The sequence below is a fragment of the Sander lucioperca genome, chromosome 10 (assembly GCF_008315115.2).
Source record: "Sander lucioperca isolate FBNREF2018 chromosome 10, SLUC_FBN_1.2, whole genome shotgun sequence".
NCBI lineage: Eukaryota > Metazoa > Chordata > Actinopteri > Perciformes > Percidae > Sander > Sander lucioperca.
The window spans coordinates 1,364,881-1,381,956 of NC_050182.1; the positions used below are offsets into that span (position 1 = coordinate 1,364,881).

General features: G+C 44.9%; 1 protein-coding gene across 1 annotated transcript in view; it reads right to left on the reverse strand.

The window, feature by feature from the left end:
* Nucleotides 1-17,076, reverse strand: part of cpne4a (copine IVa) — a 98,547-nt gene that overhangs the window by 80,702 nt on the left and 769 nt on the right. Inside the window, exon 2 of the mRNA XM_031308362.2 lies at nt 5,932-6,124. Within this exon, the coding sequence (XP_031164222.1) occupies nt 5,932-6,102 (171 nt within the window). The 5' untranslated portion in view covers nt 6,103-6,124. The remainder of the gene's footprint in view (nt 1-5,931; nt 6,125-17,076) is intronic.

Consider the following 17,076-nt stretch of genomic DNA (forward strand, 5'->3'; position numbering starts at 1 on the left):
AAGATATTCCTTTTTTCAAAAAAAAACATAGATGTAGAATAGGATCACAATTTTTGTCTCGGGACACGTCCACTTTTGAAAAACAGCGTTTCCCTCCTTAACTCTCAGAGAATATCTCTACCATACCAGTGTAAAAAAGACATAGAATTCATGATTTCTGTATACTAGTGTGTGTATGTGTGTGTGTGTGTGTGTGTGTGTGTGTGTGTGTCTCAGCTGAGAAGTCAACACAGCCAAAATCACCATAAACCTGGGTGTTTTATTTTGAAATTTGTTTTATTTTGTAAAGTTTCTGGCTGTGCTGTAGCTTTCCTGTATGTGCTGACCTGTCTGGCTCGGCCGCTCCGCTCCTGATCGCAGCCGGTGTGAACGGACAACTGGATTGGATTGGAACGGATTGGATAACATGGGTGCCGAAATGACAATCGCTCCGCTTAGCGGCTGTTTGCGGCGCCATAGCGTGCAGTGTGTTTCTGGCGTAACAGGAAGTGAATACCTTCTTTCTTTCTTTTGTTCTTTCTGTCTTCCCATTATTCTTTTCTCTCCTCTTGTTTGTGTGACTTCATGTTTTCCGGCTCCTCTGACCTCGTCTGATCTCCCCTGCAGCTGGATTTCCACATTTCATCACTATCATTATCTCTCTTTCTTCATGTAAATTAGGACCAAATTAGAAGGAAGTTTTTTCGCAGAGCAAACAGCTGATCTCAGGGAATCTCTCATCAGAGTGATTCGCTGCAAACACGACCTGCGATGGCGGGATTTAGGAAAAAAGGGGCGCCAGCCGTGATTAAAACCAAACCCGACTCCTCGTTAGCGGCTGGGGGGGGGGGGGGGGTATTGTCACATCAAAAACAGACTCCTACTTCTTCTTCTTTTGATCAGGAAACTGAGCAGATCTCACCGGGGGGGGAATGGATGATCTGAAGCCGCTCTGATTGTTCACGACAAAAACCAAAAACTGAACATTTTAACATGAATAGGAGTCTCATCAACTCTCGGGGCTTTTTAGTCTCGTTCAGCTCCGAGTTATTTACTTCCAGCTTCAGTCACAACGTCTCGTTCTCTGACAGTTAAGGCGCTGACACACCAACTTCATTATCGGCCGTCTGACAGTCTGGCGAGGTCGGTGACTCAAGTCTGTTTGGTGTGTTCCGTGCCGTCGTCCGTCTGAGGGGCCGTCGGCCTTCATTTGACTTGTTGAATCGGCCAGTGGGCAGTCGGACTCAATGACCAATCTGATTGGTGGAGTGCTAGCCCTTGACTAGCGAATCAGTGTGCTTTTTTTCACAGTTTGTTTTTGCTTTTTCCAACGTTTTACATTTTTAAATTTTTCTTCTACACATTTCCAGCGCTTATTTCTACATATCATATTTTCTGATATAAAACTTCTAAAAAAAATTTAAAACGTGTCAATGTGACCCGAAGTCAACACAAGGGTTAAACACTTAACCGGAAATGATGAGCGGGATGAGCGTGACGAACGCCTCTCAAAATCTGACGAAAATCTGTTAAACTGACCTTTGTTGATCTGAAATGAATTTATTATTAATTTATTTCTCTCTTAAAATGTTTTCAGAAACACAGTTTTCAGTGAACTATCTTTGAAAAATACGACATTGTATTCCGAACGAGCCGCCATTATGGTCGGGGAGAAGCCAGACCCACGTGACGCGTTTGTCATTTCCGGTTTTAATTTTTTAGGGCCGCCTGCTGTAATGGAGACGTATTATGCACGCGCAGAACGTACGCTCAAGTCGGCGTCTCTTCGCTGTGTTCTGAGGCACTTTTTGGACCAATGGGAGCCGAATGATCAGTCCGACTGACTTTTCTGCCGACGGTCGGCCGTCGGGTTGGTATGTCAGGGCCTTTAAAGCTACAAAGGTTACCATGGCAACTACCAGCAGTGGGTGGAGTCTCCACGCTGCCTCCTGTTTATGTCCAGTATACCAGAATGTTGATGAGATATGAGGTTTAGGCGTGTTAGTTTAAAGCTACAGTGTATAGTTTAGTTAGGAACTCTAACTAATGACAACAACACTGTCGGTGCGTCCACATGACACAAGCCTTCCGTGATCACGCACACCCCCCCACCCCACCACCCCCCCTCCACACACTTGCTAGTAACCAAAGAGGACACCGAGGATTAAAAAAACATGATGAACTCTTCAGAAGACGTCATTATCTTCACTCGAGTTTCTGCGCGGGAAAGTCACCGGACGCCACAATCTTCTGAACATAGTCATACTGAGAAATACAGAGAGAGTTGTGTGGAGCTGACAGTCTTAATTAGCTTTGTAGCAACTCATTTGGCTTGAATGTGACAGACGTTCATTCATATCAAAAAGTAACGCATTTGTCACGGTTTGTTTATTCCCCGTTTCCTTGTGGTTTACTGATGGTGATGGTGCAGTGGATATGTCACATGACTTTGGTGTGGGAGACCTGGGTTTGAATCCCACTGCAATACATCAACCAATGTGTCCCTGAGCAAGACACTTAACCTGTAGTTGCTCCAGAGGCGTGTGACCTCTGATATATATATATATAGCAATTGTAAGTCGCTTTGGATAAAAGCGTCAGCTAAATGACATAATGTACTGTCTCTTGTGTTCTCTGTTGAGTTTTACCCTGTTTTCATCCTTGTGCATGTTTTAGGCTTCAGTTTCCTGTTTTATTTTGTCGTCTGTTTTCTCCCTTGTCATGTCTTGTCTTACTTCCTGCCTTGTGTTTTCCCGCCTTTGTGATTGTCTGCCCCACCCTGATGTGTTTCACCTGTTCCTGAGCCCTCGTAACCTTGTCGGTTCATTGTCGTCCTTCCTTTCCCCCGTCTTTCCCTGCGTCGCGCCTTCCTGGTTGTTTTTCCCTTGTCATGTCTTCTGGTTTATCTTCGTTTGTGCCTGCCTGCCTTCCTCAGGACACCTTATGTTGTAAGTCTTTTGTTTAATAAAATCCTTCTACTCTGCATTTTTGGGTCCAAGCCTCGCATTCCTGACAGCATTAAAGATTTAAACAGAGATTAGTTCTTCTGTTCCTCAGAAATTTCACCACAATTGGCCTTGTTCTGTCTCCTCCAGGTTTCCCTGTACGGTCAGCCCTCTCCACTTCAACCTCTCGCTGCAGCTGTAGCTTCTCCGCCAATAATTTTTTCACTTTCTCCTCCGTCTCGGCCCAGGTCTCTCCCGGTGCCTCCTGTATTCCCTCGAAAATGAGGTTGTTACGTCTGGATTGTCCCTCCAAATACTCCATTTTGTCAGTGACAGCCAGTAAACTGTCACAAACTTTAAAGATGTCTGACTGCATGGTGTTGCAGCGTTCGGTTTGCTTCGCGCTGTCAATTTTAATGTCATCCACATCTTTTTGTGTAAATTGCAAGCTGGTTTTTATGTCCTGTAGATCCTTAGTTATTGCATCCAGTCTGCTGTTTGTGGAGTCCATAATGATTTTAACAAAGCCTTTGAAGTTGTTATGTTGTTGTTCAAGCAGCGCCACAAACATTTCCTTTTGTTGCTGCATCAGTTAATTTACATGCGTGAGTGACACATATTCTTCATCCGATTTCACTTCAGCTTTTGCCTTTGGTGGCATTTTACCATTTTTGTGATCTGTAGAGGATCTGGTGAACTCTTCAGGTGAAAAAGATCACTTCTCCCGTTGGAATCAACACACTCAACCGCTGCTTTTGTCTCGATACTTTTGTCTCGAAACTTAACGCTTGAAAACCAAAACGTAGCAGTGTTATTTTTACTCCCACCCACTATCTTTCCCTAACCCTAACTAAGAGGTTTCACCCTGCACGTTGAAAAAGGACGCCAAATCAGTCCCGACCCAGAGCGTCGAAAAGCGACTTTCTGCGTCACTTACAAAAACGCCAAAGGCACCTAACCAAGAGTCCATTATTGATGCGCTGGAATTGAGAATGTGTTTCCTCCCTATCTATTACATTCCTTATGTTAGATTGAATGCCTTTAAAATGATCCTGTCATGAAGCCCACTGCTATTTAAATCAGCTTAACGTCAAACTGTGCTGCAAATAGTCCTTCCATCTAATATTAAATCAATATTCACAACCTAATGGTAATCATTTCTCTCTTGCACGCTTCCTGCAACAGAAGAATAATGAGGCAGTCACCCTTCCCACAACTCCTCCGGCTTAAGATTTGACTCTGAAATTACATTACACAACTCACAAATTACAGCAAATTACAGAAGAGTGAGTGTACCAACAAGAGGAAGAGTTAAGTGGCATCATAATGAGATGCATGTTTGTGTGTTCACATTCACTGTGTGTGTTTCCTCTCTGAGTGTTTGGACTCATCCGAGCTTCAGACGCAAACAGAGACCAGCGGAGGGTTCAGTCTCTTTGTCATCGTCGTCATCTGTCGCGGCGATAATGAACCCGAGCAGCAATTTAACGTCAACGGCTCGGCTCCAGATGGCTGCCGAGACGAGCCGCGGCGGAGGGGAAATGCTGTGTTGTTTTCACAGTTATTACCGCTGTCAGTGAAGTAAACAGATTCTCTGTGAGAGGATAACGGCTGTCTGTCAAACCAGTGCCAGGGTCCAGCTACAAAAACGCCACATCATCAGAAACACACGTTTAAAATAAAAAATAAGTTATAAAATAACTTTGGGGTGTTATTTTGTGTCTCTGGTGCTTCCACACACATACAAACTTTGAAAAAAGTCCACCCATGCTGTTTAGAGTGAGATACGGTTTCTGAATGTGTCCTGCCTTCAGTCTCTGGGTGAGCTGGTCAAAATCTGCACGGCTTTCTACATCATCGGCCGAAACATTTGGTGTGTGCTAACCACTTTAGCTAATACCACATCAGCTAGCTGTTTCTCCAACTTCGGCCTGTACAAGGCAGGATTAGCCAGGAGACTTCTTCTAAACGAGGGCGCACTTCCAACTTTGCGTGGAATACCTGCAGAACAGGGACATGGAAGTAGTTCTATACAATTTATTTTGTAGATTAGGGTGAACTCGTGTGTGTTGTAGCAGTGTTTTACCATTGATAACGAGGTGGCTAACCGCTAGCAGCGCTAGCTTCTAGCTAGTAGTCCTTACCTAGCTACTGAGCATGTGCGACTGCCAACAAAGATGTTACAGCAGTGAGAGGTCTCACTCTGTAGCTAAAACAGAGACCTGAACACAGGGTGAAAAGAGGAGCTGCAGCAATGTGCAGTACAACAAAAATATGGTGTTTTCTGAAAATTAAACCATATAAACCTATTCTGATACAACCTCAAATTACAATCATGAACCTGAAAATGAGCAGAATATGGGCGCTTTAGAGAAAATCAATCAAATCAAGTCAACTTGAATTCTTAAACCCTTAACCCTTGTGTTGTCTTCCCGTCGAACATGAACTTGTTGTCCATCCAGGTCAAAAGTGAATATGAATTTTTAATGCTTTTTCCAGCGTTTTTATAGGAAACAATGCTCAATTAACCCAAATTTAATGAAAGTAGTGAACTGAACATTTAGCGCGTTGTATGGAAGGAATTTGGTTGAAAGAAACCCAAATTTCTGATATTGAAACTTTGAAAATAGGTCAAATTTGACCTGAAGAACCAAAACGTAGAAATGTAAATGCAGTCACATATGACAACTAACCTACCTCCATCCGTCAGAAACTACAACCAACCTACGTCCATCCATCAGAAACTACAACCAACCTACCTCCATCCGTCAGAAACTACAGCCAACCTACCTCCATCTGTCAGAAACTACAACCAACCTACCTCCATCCGTCAGAAACTATAACCAACCTACCTCCATCCATCAGGAACTACAACCAACCTACCTCCATCCATCAGAAACTACAACCAACCTACGTCCATCCATCAGAAACTACAACCAACCTACCTCCATCCATCAGGAACTACAACCAACCTACCTCCATCCATCAGAAACTACAACCAACCTACCTCCATCCACTGTCCGTGGGACTGCATCTTGAGGACGAAGCAGGGGTCGGGTTTGGACAGAGCGTCCCGGTCGGGGATCCCTTTGCAGGTGACCCTCAGCTCCACTTTGGTCAGACAAGGACTGCTGAACAAACCCAGCGAGTTTGCCGCCGACTCGTAGATGTCACTCATGGTTGGAAGCGGGACAGGAAGTCTGCAGCGCAAAGAAAAAAACAAAATATACATTAACACTGATAGTGAATCAGTCAAATATGTCCAGATAAGCAACATCTGGCCATCTGTGTTGGGTCACTGATCCACCTAGACAGGGGAAGACTAATGTGTGATTCATGCTTCTTGCGTTTTGGGTGGTCGGGGCGCTGCGGACAGGGGCGGGGCTAGAAGGGGGGTACGGGGTAGCACCGCCCCCCCGCTGAAATATGATTGCCGCCCCCACCCCACCCCAATCCCTTGGGCTAGAGTACTGTCGATCTGACAAATGTGATTTCCATTGAGTACTGTCACTCAGCTGCCTGTTCTGACCAATTAATGTTTCCATGAAAATTCAGACTGAGCCTTTAGAAAATGCGTGTTGTGGTTACCCGGATAGCTCACCTGGTAGAGTGTGCGCCCTATATAGAGGTTTATTCCTCAAAGCAGCGGGCCCGGGTTCGATTCCGACCTGTGGCCCTTTGATGCATATCATTCCCCTCTCTCTCCTCTTTAATGTCTTCACTCACTACTCGCGGACTTTATTTTCTGTGCCGAAATGTTTCGCGGTGTTGGTGAGTTCTTAAAAATACAAAACACCACTTAATTTTGGGTTAAAATGCGTTGTAACTCGCGTTACTAAGATAGTAACGGGTATAATAATACCGAAATTGTGTAAATGCGTACTACTGCGTTATCAGACTGATCTCATGAAGTGGTGTATGTATGACACGCCAATTCGTATGCCATTATTGGCGTGTTATCAAGACGCATACTCACTTTTTAGCGTGTTTATCAACGCCATTGAGCCTCCATTGAGTTACATTACTTTGCGATTGCGTGTGAATTGACGCCGTAGCGAGTAGTATGAAAGGGCGAGAATCTGCGTAGGTAGGGAGGATGGGTCAAACACAGGACTCTCACCCAGGAGAGCAGGGATCGTGTCCCGCGTGTCACGTTTCCAAACTCAACCGTCGCTTTCTTCTTGCGATAACACGCCACGTGGCGTGTATGTTTACGTCCGCTGTATACAGCGTAGACATACACGCGGATAGCTCAAAATGCGTCCAGATAACACACCACTTGGCTTAAGAAAGTGGGTGTGTATTTACACAAAGTCATGATGTCATGTTGGCGTTACAGCAAATAGGAATACATTACTGTAATTGCTTTACTTTTGTTACTTATTACTCCCTACACTGATTATAACAGACAGGAAAACTTCTTCCAGCTCCACTGTTTAGATGTGATCAATTCATATCTGATTTACATTTTATAATTGCATGGGAGTGTTTCCTGTCATGATCAGAATAGATGCAACCAACAGCCAGAACATGTTTGCTGAACAAAATGTGAACATAGACCAACAGATGATTTCACCCATTACTGTCTTCTGATTATATTGCATGGAAACCATTTGGATTCAACTGGAAGAGTCTGATTATGTTCTGTGGAAGAATTACCACATTATGTTCCAATTTATGTCCATTTGAGTCATTTAATCTGGCATTATCTCTTACACACACAACCACACACACTGGGGAAAAAATAAACGCATATCAGCACAACAAAACAGATTATTTGTCAGTGTTTTCCAAGCTGTCAGCTCGATTGTTAAAGATTGTTTAGTCAAGTTCAGTTTAGTCAACTTAGGGCGCTTTCACACCTATAGTTCAGTGGACTCAGTGCGATTCCTGGCTGAAGTTGCAGCATTGTTGCATTTTTCATTTGAAATCACTAAATGCTCTCAGGGCTGAGAACAGTGCTTCTCAAAGTCCAGACAAGTCAATCCGAACCCAACCCATACAATACCTTTATAAAGTCTAATGTTTTCTATTTCAAAATACATTTTATACTGATATACTGATCAATAAATTGTTAGTGAAAAATGGTTCCAGGTAGCGGTATTGGTACAAAAGTTGACCAGCAAAACAGAGTACTGAACTTGAATGTGTGTTGCCTAAAAGTTACAAGAAAGTTGATTAACTGTTTCTGTTATTGGCAGTTGTTCCGCCACAAATGTAGTGAGCGTACACTGTGCACTGTGCCCACAGATCTGTGAACTGAGCGCACGGATTTACAATTGGAGACATTCCTCCGATACCGCCTAAAATGCTGGTATCGGTATCGGAACGTACTGGAGTTTATGCACCGCTCCAATATGTAATTTAGCCCCGAAGAGAATGTACTTTAAAGTACTTTATTTATGTTCTGTTTCCGCTATGACTGACTGCCAAACTGGACAATGAAAGTAAGTTAAGTTGCGATCTTTGTTTGGGTTTGTTCATGTTTCACAAAAGGTTTACCCTGAGGCAGGCCGAACAACAGATAGTTGGTCAGGTGGCTTTAACTAAACGCGTTTGGTCGGGACTATTGGCGTCCCTTTTGACGCAGTTATGTTAAGGAAAAGGTCCGTGACACGTGGGAACGTTGAGTTTAGGGAAAGGTCGTGGCTGGGCTTACGTTTCCGTGACTCGCGGGAATAACGGGACGGTTAAAGACACACACTGGACACAATAACCCGTCTCTTGGGTGAAAGTCATTACATTACATTACATGTCATTTAGGTGACGCTTTTATCCAAAGCGACTTACAATTGCTATATATATCAGAGGTCGCACGCCTCTGGAGCAACTAGGGGTTAAGTGTCTTTGGTTGATGTATCGCCGTGGGAATCGAACCCCGATCTCCCACACCAAAGGCATGTGTCATATCCACTACGCCATCACCACCCCACAGTCCTGTGTTTGACCCATCCACCCCCCCCGACCAACCTCCCTACGCGGAATTTCCCCCTTACGTACTACTCTCTAAACCCCGTGTAGCTGCTGCTTTCCCCGGTACGTTCTACAAACACGCTGAAGGACGCCTTTTTCGTCGCTTCAGACGCTGACAGCGTCCAAACGTCCGTATTTTACGAGTTCGGAGTGAGAACGGGTTGTATGGGCCGATACTGCATTTCGTTGTCTTTGTACTTGTACTCTGCACAATGACAATAAAGTTGAATCTAATCTAATCTAATCTAATGCACAAGTTCAGGTTTCAGAATCGGTATCGGGATGGAAAAATTGGTATCAGAAAATCTCTATTTACAATCCATGTTTTTTCTACACAGCTACAAAGCCGAGGGCACAGTTAAAGGACAATTTCGGCGCAAAATGAACCTAGGAGTTAATAACACATGTGTACCGAGTCGACCATTCTCTGGGATATGTTTTCATGCTTATCGAATGTGACCAGTTTTAGCGCAAACTGCTAATTAGCTTATAACGCTAATCATCAGGGCCACGCAAAAGTAAAAAGAAATCGCTTTCTATACCACTAACAAGGCTCAAAATAGCACAACACTTCCACGGTAGCATAATGAGGGTCCCTACTACAAGCAACTACTGACAAGCCAGACCCACGTCAAGATGTTGGGTCTGGGAAATCACCATTGGCAGGGCTCAATCCGAGGGGCGGGATCAACGGTTGTCTTTCAAATTCCAAAGCAAAACTCCGAACACATCTTCCTTTTTTAAGAATGACTTCAGGGCCGTTCTTTGTTTTTTTCTCAAAGAAAAGCTGAACTCCAAGTCTTCCAGAGTCGCGGTCAAAGCCGACTCCAAAGACCTCTGTTCGCCAGCAGCAGCAGCCATCTTCTTTGTTTTCAAGTAGCAGGGAATTCACGCGGAACCGTCGCAACTCTGCCGTCATTATGTTAAGCCCCGCCCACCGACTCTACACACGATGTGAGTGGCCCGGCTAGAGTTTGGTTTTTCCACCTCGCAAGTCAACAGAGAGTTGCTAGACGACCCTGGCTGCAAATTACATTTGTAGGTCCCTACATGTAAACCGAAGCATTGAGAACTTTGTAAGTGTACAGTTTATTAAAAACATAGTTTATAAAGACTTTACCGTTTGGTATACAGGAAGGTGCAATTTTGGGAAAACAGTCATGACCACTCGAATGACGAATGCCGTGCTTGAGCTATATTACTGGTTACACGGCGTTTGATTCAGTACACATGTGATATTAACCCCTAGGTTGATTTTGCGCCGGAATTGTCCTTTAATGTAACTGTGCCCACAGATTAGGAAATGCTCTTTATTGTGTGTACTTTTACTGCAGTCAAGGATCTGAATCCTTCTTCCCTCTGTGTGTGCGATTCAGCTCAGTCTGATTGTCACTGATGATGAACTCTCCGCCTCTCACAGGAAACCACTTCTGCTGGGTCAGGAAGGTGCAATCATATCACCACCTTCTCCTTCCCTTTATCACCCCCCCCCCACTACTTCCATTATCCCATCAGCAGCACTCGCCTCATCTGATTAACCCGGCCGGCAGAGCAAGGAGGCGTAACGTAATATATCCTCTTCTTCCTCGCCACCGGCTCAGGTTACACCAGGTGTGAGGAAGAAGAGCGGAATATGCAGTGTTTTCCTAGCCTGACGTTGTCATACTCAGATTCTAGTCAGAATATGAGTCTGATACCGCTCCATTGGGCTGTGATTATGGGGCGTGTTTCAACAGAACCAGGAAAGAAAATGCCTCTGCACTCAATTGGATAGACCTACAACCAATCAGAGCAATGGAGTATGTGAGTATGAGCGTATGTTAAACTTTTGCCGAATCGCGTAGGAAGGAGAGCAAAAACATATTTCCGATCGACAAATGCCTTGATCGCAGTTCTCTGTTCCTCTTTTAAAATGAATGCGCTGTCGATATCTTTTATAACTGACGCAATGGCGGAATCTACACATCTCAATTCTCTAGCGGCAGCTATCTTTGTTGTAAACATATTCAACCCAAGCTTTGGTGACGTGGTTGATTACGTTACTGTTGACCATCTGTCCATCATCGTATAAAGCCTGCCCTTACAATTTCATTGGTCTGAACAGCTCTGGTTCGAGCATAGTTTCTCCACAACGGATTGAACTTCCCAACCTCAAACCTCAAATGTTGTGGGCGGGGCTAAGTTTGGCTGGCATCCAGGCTAGTGTTTCCCCCTGGCTTTGTTCAAGAATTAGGTGTGCATATTTGGCGCTGGGTTTAGGCGTCCTTCCTCAAGAAAATGTTACGTTTTTCAATGTAAACAAATGCAATTTCCCTGTACATTTTGTGTCTTTGTTGTGGGTCTCTGTGGTCATTTCGCGTCTCTTTGTAGTCGGTTTGTGTTTTTGGGGAAGTTTTGGACCGTTATTATCTCCATATCTGTGTCTACAACGTTGGAAAAGCTAGAGCAGATAATACATGAATAACACTCAGAGGGCTCTATTTTGCACCTGGCGCAGCACCAAGCCCGACGCAAATGTCTCTTTGCTGGTTTAAGACCGACGCAGTTGTCAATTCCCCGTCCAGCGCCCACGTCGTTTAAATAGCAAATGCACCTGTGCCCATCTGTGGCCCATGCTGGTCTTACAGGGAGGTGTGTTCAGGTGCATTCTGGGCGTGCTGGTCTTACAGGGAGGTGTGTTCAGGTGCATTCTGGGCGTATTGCTATCTTGAGGCAGCGGGAAGTGATCGCACCATTGACCAACAAAAACCTGGTCTAAAGTCAATAACGCAGCATTTCATTGTTATTTTAACAGAGCATTAGTAAAATGCTCCTAGGCTTGTGCACAGCGCACGCACACTATGCTTGTTACACACACAGGGACGCACAGCAGCACACACACATGCAGAACATTACAAATAAAAATATTAAATCCGCCATCATAATAGCAATGCGCCAATGTCCAAACACGCCTGGCTTTTGAAGGGAATGGGAGATGATCTCTGATTGGTTGATTGCATGTTTAAATAAAATGTCTTCTAGCAGAAACATCCGAGCTGCAACAGTAACTGCTGACAGTAATAAAGAGTTTAGGAACAGTCTCATGATAAAAAATTAAAGTTACAAGACAAACTACTCTCCTGTTGTCAGTGAGTTCACATGAACTGAAATAACCCATCTGTATGCAGGATTCTGGGGATTTCTTGGCCACAAAATTCAGGACTCTGACTTCTGATATTAATTAAACATTGTGAGGTGTATCCAGCGAAGGGTTAAAGTCAACTGGACTCGGTTAATTAAAAGTGCTTCGAAGACATTTCGTCTCGGCGAGCCGGGGCGTAGCCGTGATCGCCGAAAGTGAGGGGAGACAGAATGACATTTCATCTGGCCCAATGGGAGACCTGCTAACATTTGAATCTATTATACTCAGGGACGTTGGAACGTGTGTGTGTGTGTGTGTGTGTGTGTGTGTGTGTGTGTGTCTGTGTGTGTGTGTGTGTGTGTGTCTGTGTGTGTGTCTGTGTGTGTGTGTTTCTCTGTCTGGATGTGTGTGTTAATTTGTGTCAGTGTGTGTGTGTGTGTGTGTGTGTGTGTGAGAAAGAGAGATACATTTTTGGCAGTAATAGCCCAAATTTGGTTGCCTCTGGCACATTCTAATGTAACTATTCCATCACATACACAGATAATTATTGCATACAGGAGTTTTTCTCCCTATATTTGTATTATATATTATTGTATTATAGCCTGTATCTATATGAGTGTATCCATCAACTGACACAACCTGAGTAATGTGAACATCGCCTACTTATGGTGCATTCAAATCCACTTAGACGTTTGGTAAGTGTGGGGGACGGAGGGCACCGACACGGAAAGTGTGGGGGACATGTACCCCATGTCCACTACGCCTTTGCATGCGAGAGACTTGCATGGAAACTAGGGATGCACCGAATCCAGATGTTTGGGGTTCGGCCGAATACCGAATCCACTGGTTAAGATTCTGCTGAATCCTCGTCCCATCCTCAGTCCATGAACACAGTAAACTCATTAATGAAAAAATTCTAACCCAACCCCGTCAAAAAGCCCAATATTCAGCCGAAGCCAAATCCTGGATTCGGTGCATCCCTTATGGAAACCCAGCCGTTTAACTTCTGTAGCGTCGTTGTCAAGAAGATGGAACCCGCTTCGTTCGTTAGCGCTCCTGGCTGTCGTTACGGTCGTTGGAGACCCCCGAGGCCGAGACTGAACTACCAGCGTAGGCGTTATAACGTGGGTCCATATGTGAGTTTGTTTAGTTTCCTGTGAAGAGATGAAAGGCAACCCTTTCTCAAGAACGGGTCGGTATGATATCTTAGAAAAACATGCTCTGGTTTATCAACATTTCTTTAAACCAATCACAATCATCGTGGGCGGGGCTAAGGTCCGGACGGAGCCACGGTGCCTCTGCTAAATAGCCTCAGGAAGGAACTTGTTTTGGTGGAACATGTGGACGTTCAAAAGTAGTTTTAGTCGTGCAACAGAAAACTCAGATTGGACAGATAGTCTAGCTAGCTGTCTAGATTTACCCTGCAGAGATCTGAGGAGCAGTTAACCATAGTCCTCACAAATCAGCCGGAGGTTAGAACGCCAACACAGAGACAGAGGAAGGGGACGGGCATCCGGCCGAAAATGAGGGACATCCGCCAGAATTCCCAGAGTAATCCCGGAAATGAAACGTTGTGGATGTAGACTATGAGCTCTGTGACGACGAGCAGCAGTTGTTAGTTGATTAACCCAATACAGAGCTTCCTGCCGCCGGCTACAGACCTCTGTCACAGTTTGGCTGTATCAGCAAGTCTTCTGCAACACAGAATGATGTTCATTTTTTTAATTATGGTCTCGTTGATTTTAAAATCGACGATAAAGCAGGGGGTGTTTTAGGGCGTGGTTATGGTGTGATTGACAGTCCGCTGCCGGTCTTATATGTAATATAACTATGGGACAAAGACATATTTAAAACCTAGCGAAGCTATTTTACCTCGTATTATGTAGGCTAGCTTTCAGCAGCAGTTGCATCCAGATTGCCAGAGAAAGTGGGTAACGTAACATAACGTAGAGTGTAAGCAACGTTGCCAACTCTCAGCTAACGTCACAGTCAGATACCGCCCAACAGTCTTTGGCTCCTCCCACTCTCCTCCCTCTCTCCTCCCTCTCTCCTCCCTCACTCCTCCCTCTCTCCTCCCTCGCTCCTCCCTCTCTCCTCCCTCGCTCCTCCCTCTCTCCTCCCTCGCTCCTCCCTCTCGTCTAAAATCGTCACATCCACAACCACGATGGCTGTGCCTGTAACGGCAAACTCGACGACTCCTAGCAGATCTCCACAAACCAATGGGTGACGTCACACATGCTCTGTCTATTAATCTTCACAGTCAAGTCAGGTCAGCTGTAGTTGGTGGTTCAGTTACCCGAGAATAGGTGACTGTGAGCCGGGTACAGAGCACCGCGAGCTCCCGGTTGTTTTGGCAGGGAGATTGTGGGGCGGCCGTGGCTCAAGTGGTCGCCTACCAATCGGAAGGTTGGGGGTTCGATCCCTGGCTCTGCAGTCCCATGTCGAGGTGTCCTTTGGCAAGACACTGTACAAAACAACAATCGAAAAAAACCTACAAAAATCTGTAATGTTCAAGTCTTCTGTAACCTGACGGAGAGCGGGAGTCATTTCTCTGTAAGTTGGGTGGAGATGTGGAGATATTTAGATGCTCAGTGCAGTGGTGGAAGAATCAGCTGACATCCATCAGCAGATTAAAGAGCTGCTCATGAAAATATCATCACACACACCCACACACACAGAGACAATCACACACACACACACACACAGACACACACAAACACACACAGAGACAGAGACAGAGACACTCACACACACACACACACACACACACACACACACACATACAAACACAAACACACAGACACACACACAAACAGCTGCAGCACTACAACAGAGTTAATAATTCATGTCATTCAGAGTCTCTGCTCGCTGTCACCTGGGGGCTTCTGGGTAACGGGTGCTCGGCTACAGAACAATCAAAGTGCTTGTGGTGAACGATAACAACCGTGAGAGCTTCATACAGACTGTAGAGACACTCTCGTCTCTCTCTGCTGTCTGTTTCTTCGATCTGGAGAGGTGTGGGCTGGATCAACGGAAGTTCATTTCCAGGATAATTGTCTGACTTCCTCTCTCTGCGTGTTGTCGTTCTCAAACTCCGCTCTCTTCGGGAAACAACAAAAAAACTTTGAGCTAGCAAACTGCACGCTGAAAAATGCAAAGTTCTGAGGAAAATTTGAATCATGCACCAAGGCAGTCCTTGCTTGGTTCTTTTTGGGAATGATTATTAAGATTTACAAAGAATATATTTAGGGCATTTCCTCTCTAACTGGGAGGTTTTGGGACTAATTGGTGGGACACAGAGATACACTGGTAAAGTCAAAGTCTCTTTATTAGTCTTCTCTAAGGAGAAATTCGCCTTGGACAGAGAGAACTTGCCTTGCAAGAGTAACAACATAGACACACATCACAAGGTTAAGAGCCAATGAGGTTCATGATCGGGCCGCATTTTTCTGTTTTCTGAACCCGACCCGAGCCCGACGGGCATTAAGATATTTATGTCAGAATTTTGTCATACTAATGACACAAGCTTTTATCAAGCAACTGTAGGAAGGCATTCAGAAATGTCAACAGATGAGGTATCAGCGCACACGGGGCAACAAGCGCACGTTAACACAGGCGCGCACCTACATAATAAGCTTTTTTAAATTTAAAATGTTCAATGCCTTATCGCGCTGATGTGACCGAGCCCGACCAGAACCTGAACATCATTTCTAAATATCTGTCCGAACCCGGCACGGCCCGTCAGGTACTGTCGGGTCCCGCCGGGCTCGGTTCGGGTATCCATCCTCTAATGTATCAGCTGATTTAAATAGCTCACGGTACTGTATTGTGTCAACAGATAACTTCATTTAATATTGGATGTGGAGTTTTCTTTTGTGGGGTGCAAATGTTCCACCAGAACAAGTTTCTTCGGAGCCGGCTATGCAACACCATTCTGAGAGAAGTGGATGTGTTTGGAGGGTCACTGGGACAAACTCCCATCAGGCCGTGCTGTGGCAGGAATAGATTTCTGCTCACTTATGTTGTTTAATTGATGCAGTGACACAAATTTGAATGAAGACAGGGATTACGTGTGTTTTATCTTCAGGCAGCCGCATCGTATGAAAGATAAAATCAACCTGCAGACAGTCGAGGGCATCCATCAGTCTTTTAGTCTACATTTACATCGCTACATTTTGGTTTTAGAAAATAATATCTTCTTCTATGTTTCTCCCTCTCATTCCCCCTGCTCTGGCGTTTCCCCCTCTCATTCCCCCTGCTCTGGGGTTTCCCCCTCTCATTCCCCCTGCTCTGGTGATTTCCCCCCTCTCATTCCCCCTGCTCTGGCGTTTCCCCCCTCTCATTCCCCCTGCTCTGGCGTTTCCCCTTCTCATTCCCCCTGCTCTGGCGTTTCGCCCTCTCATTCCCCCTGCTCTGGTGTTTCCCCCCTCTAATTCCCCCTGCTCTGGCGTTTCCCCCCTCTAATTCCCCCTGCTCTGGCGTTTCCCCCTCTCATTCCCCCTGCTCTGGTGTTTCCCCCCTCTAATTCCCCCTGCTCTGGCGTTTCCCCCTCTCATTCCCCCTGCTCTGGCGTTTCCCCCCTCTAATTCCCCCTGCTCTGGTGTTTCCCCCCTCTCATCCCCCCTGCTCTGGCATATCTCAAAGATATTCAGTTTCCTGTCCCAGAGGAGAGAAGACACTAGAACAATATTTACATTTAACAAGCTGACATCACACAAGTTTACCTGTTTTTACATTAAAAAATTACTCAAATTAAAAAATTGATTGTCAAAATAGTTGCAGATTAATTTAATAGTTGACAATTTAGCCATTCATCTGTGCATCTTTAAATGTGATGATGTTTAATATTAAACAAAAGACTTCACACAGATGTTTCATTGCCAGAGGAAGAACATTGACTGCACAGCTGAAGATACTTGGCTTCGAGATAACATTATACGAGTGTTTTCTTATTTATAAAAGAGCAGCAGAGATCATATCAGATCATAAATATCAACGCAGCCAGCAGTGATTGTAACATAAAGACATCAACGATATCAGCTGAGAATATGAGAGGAG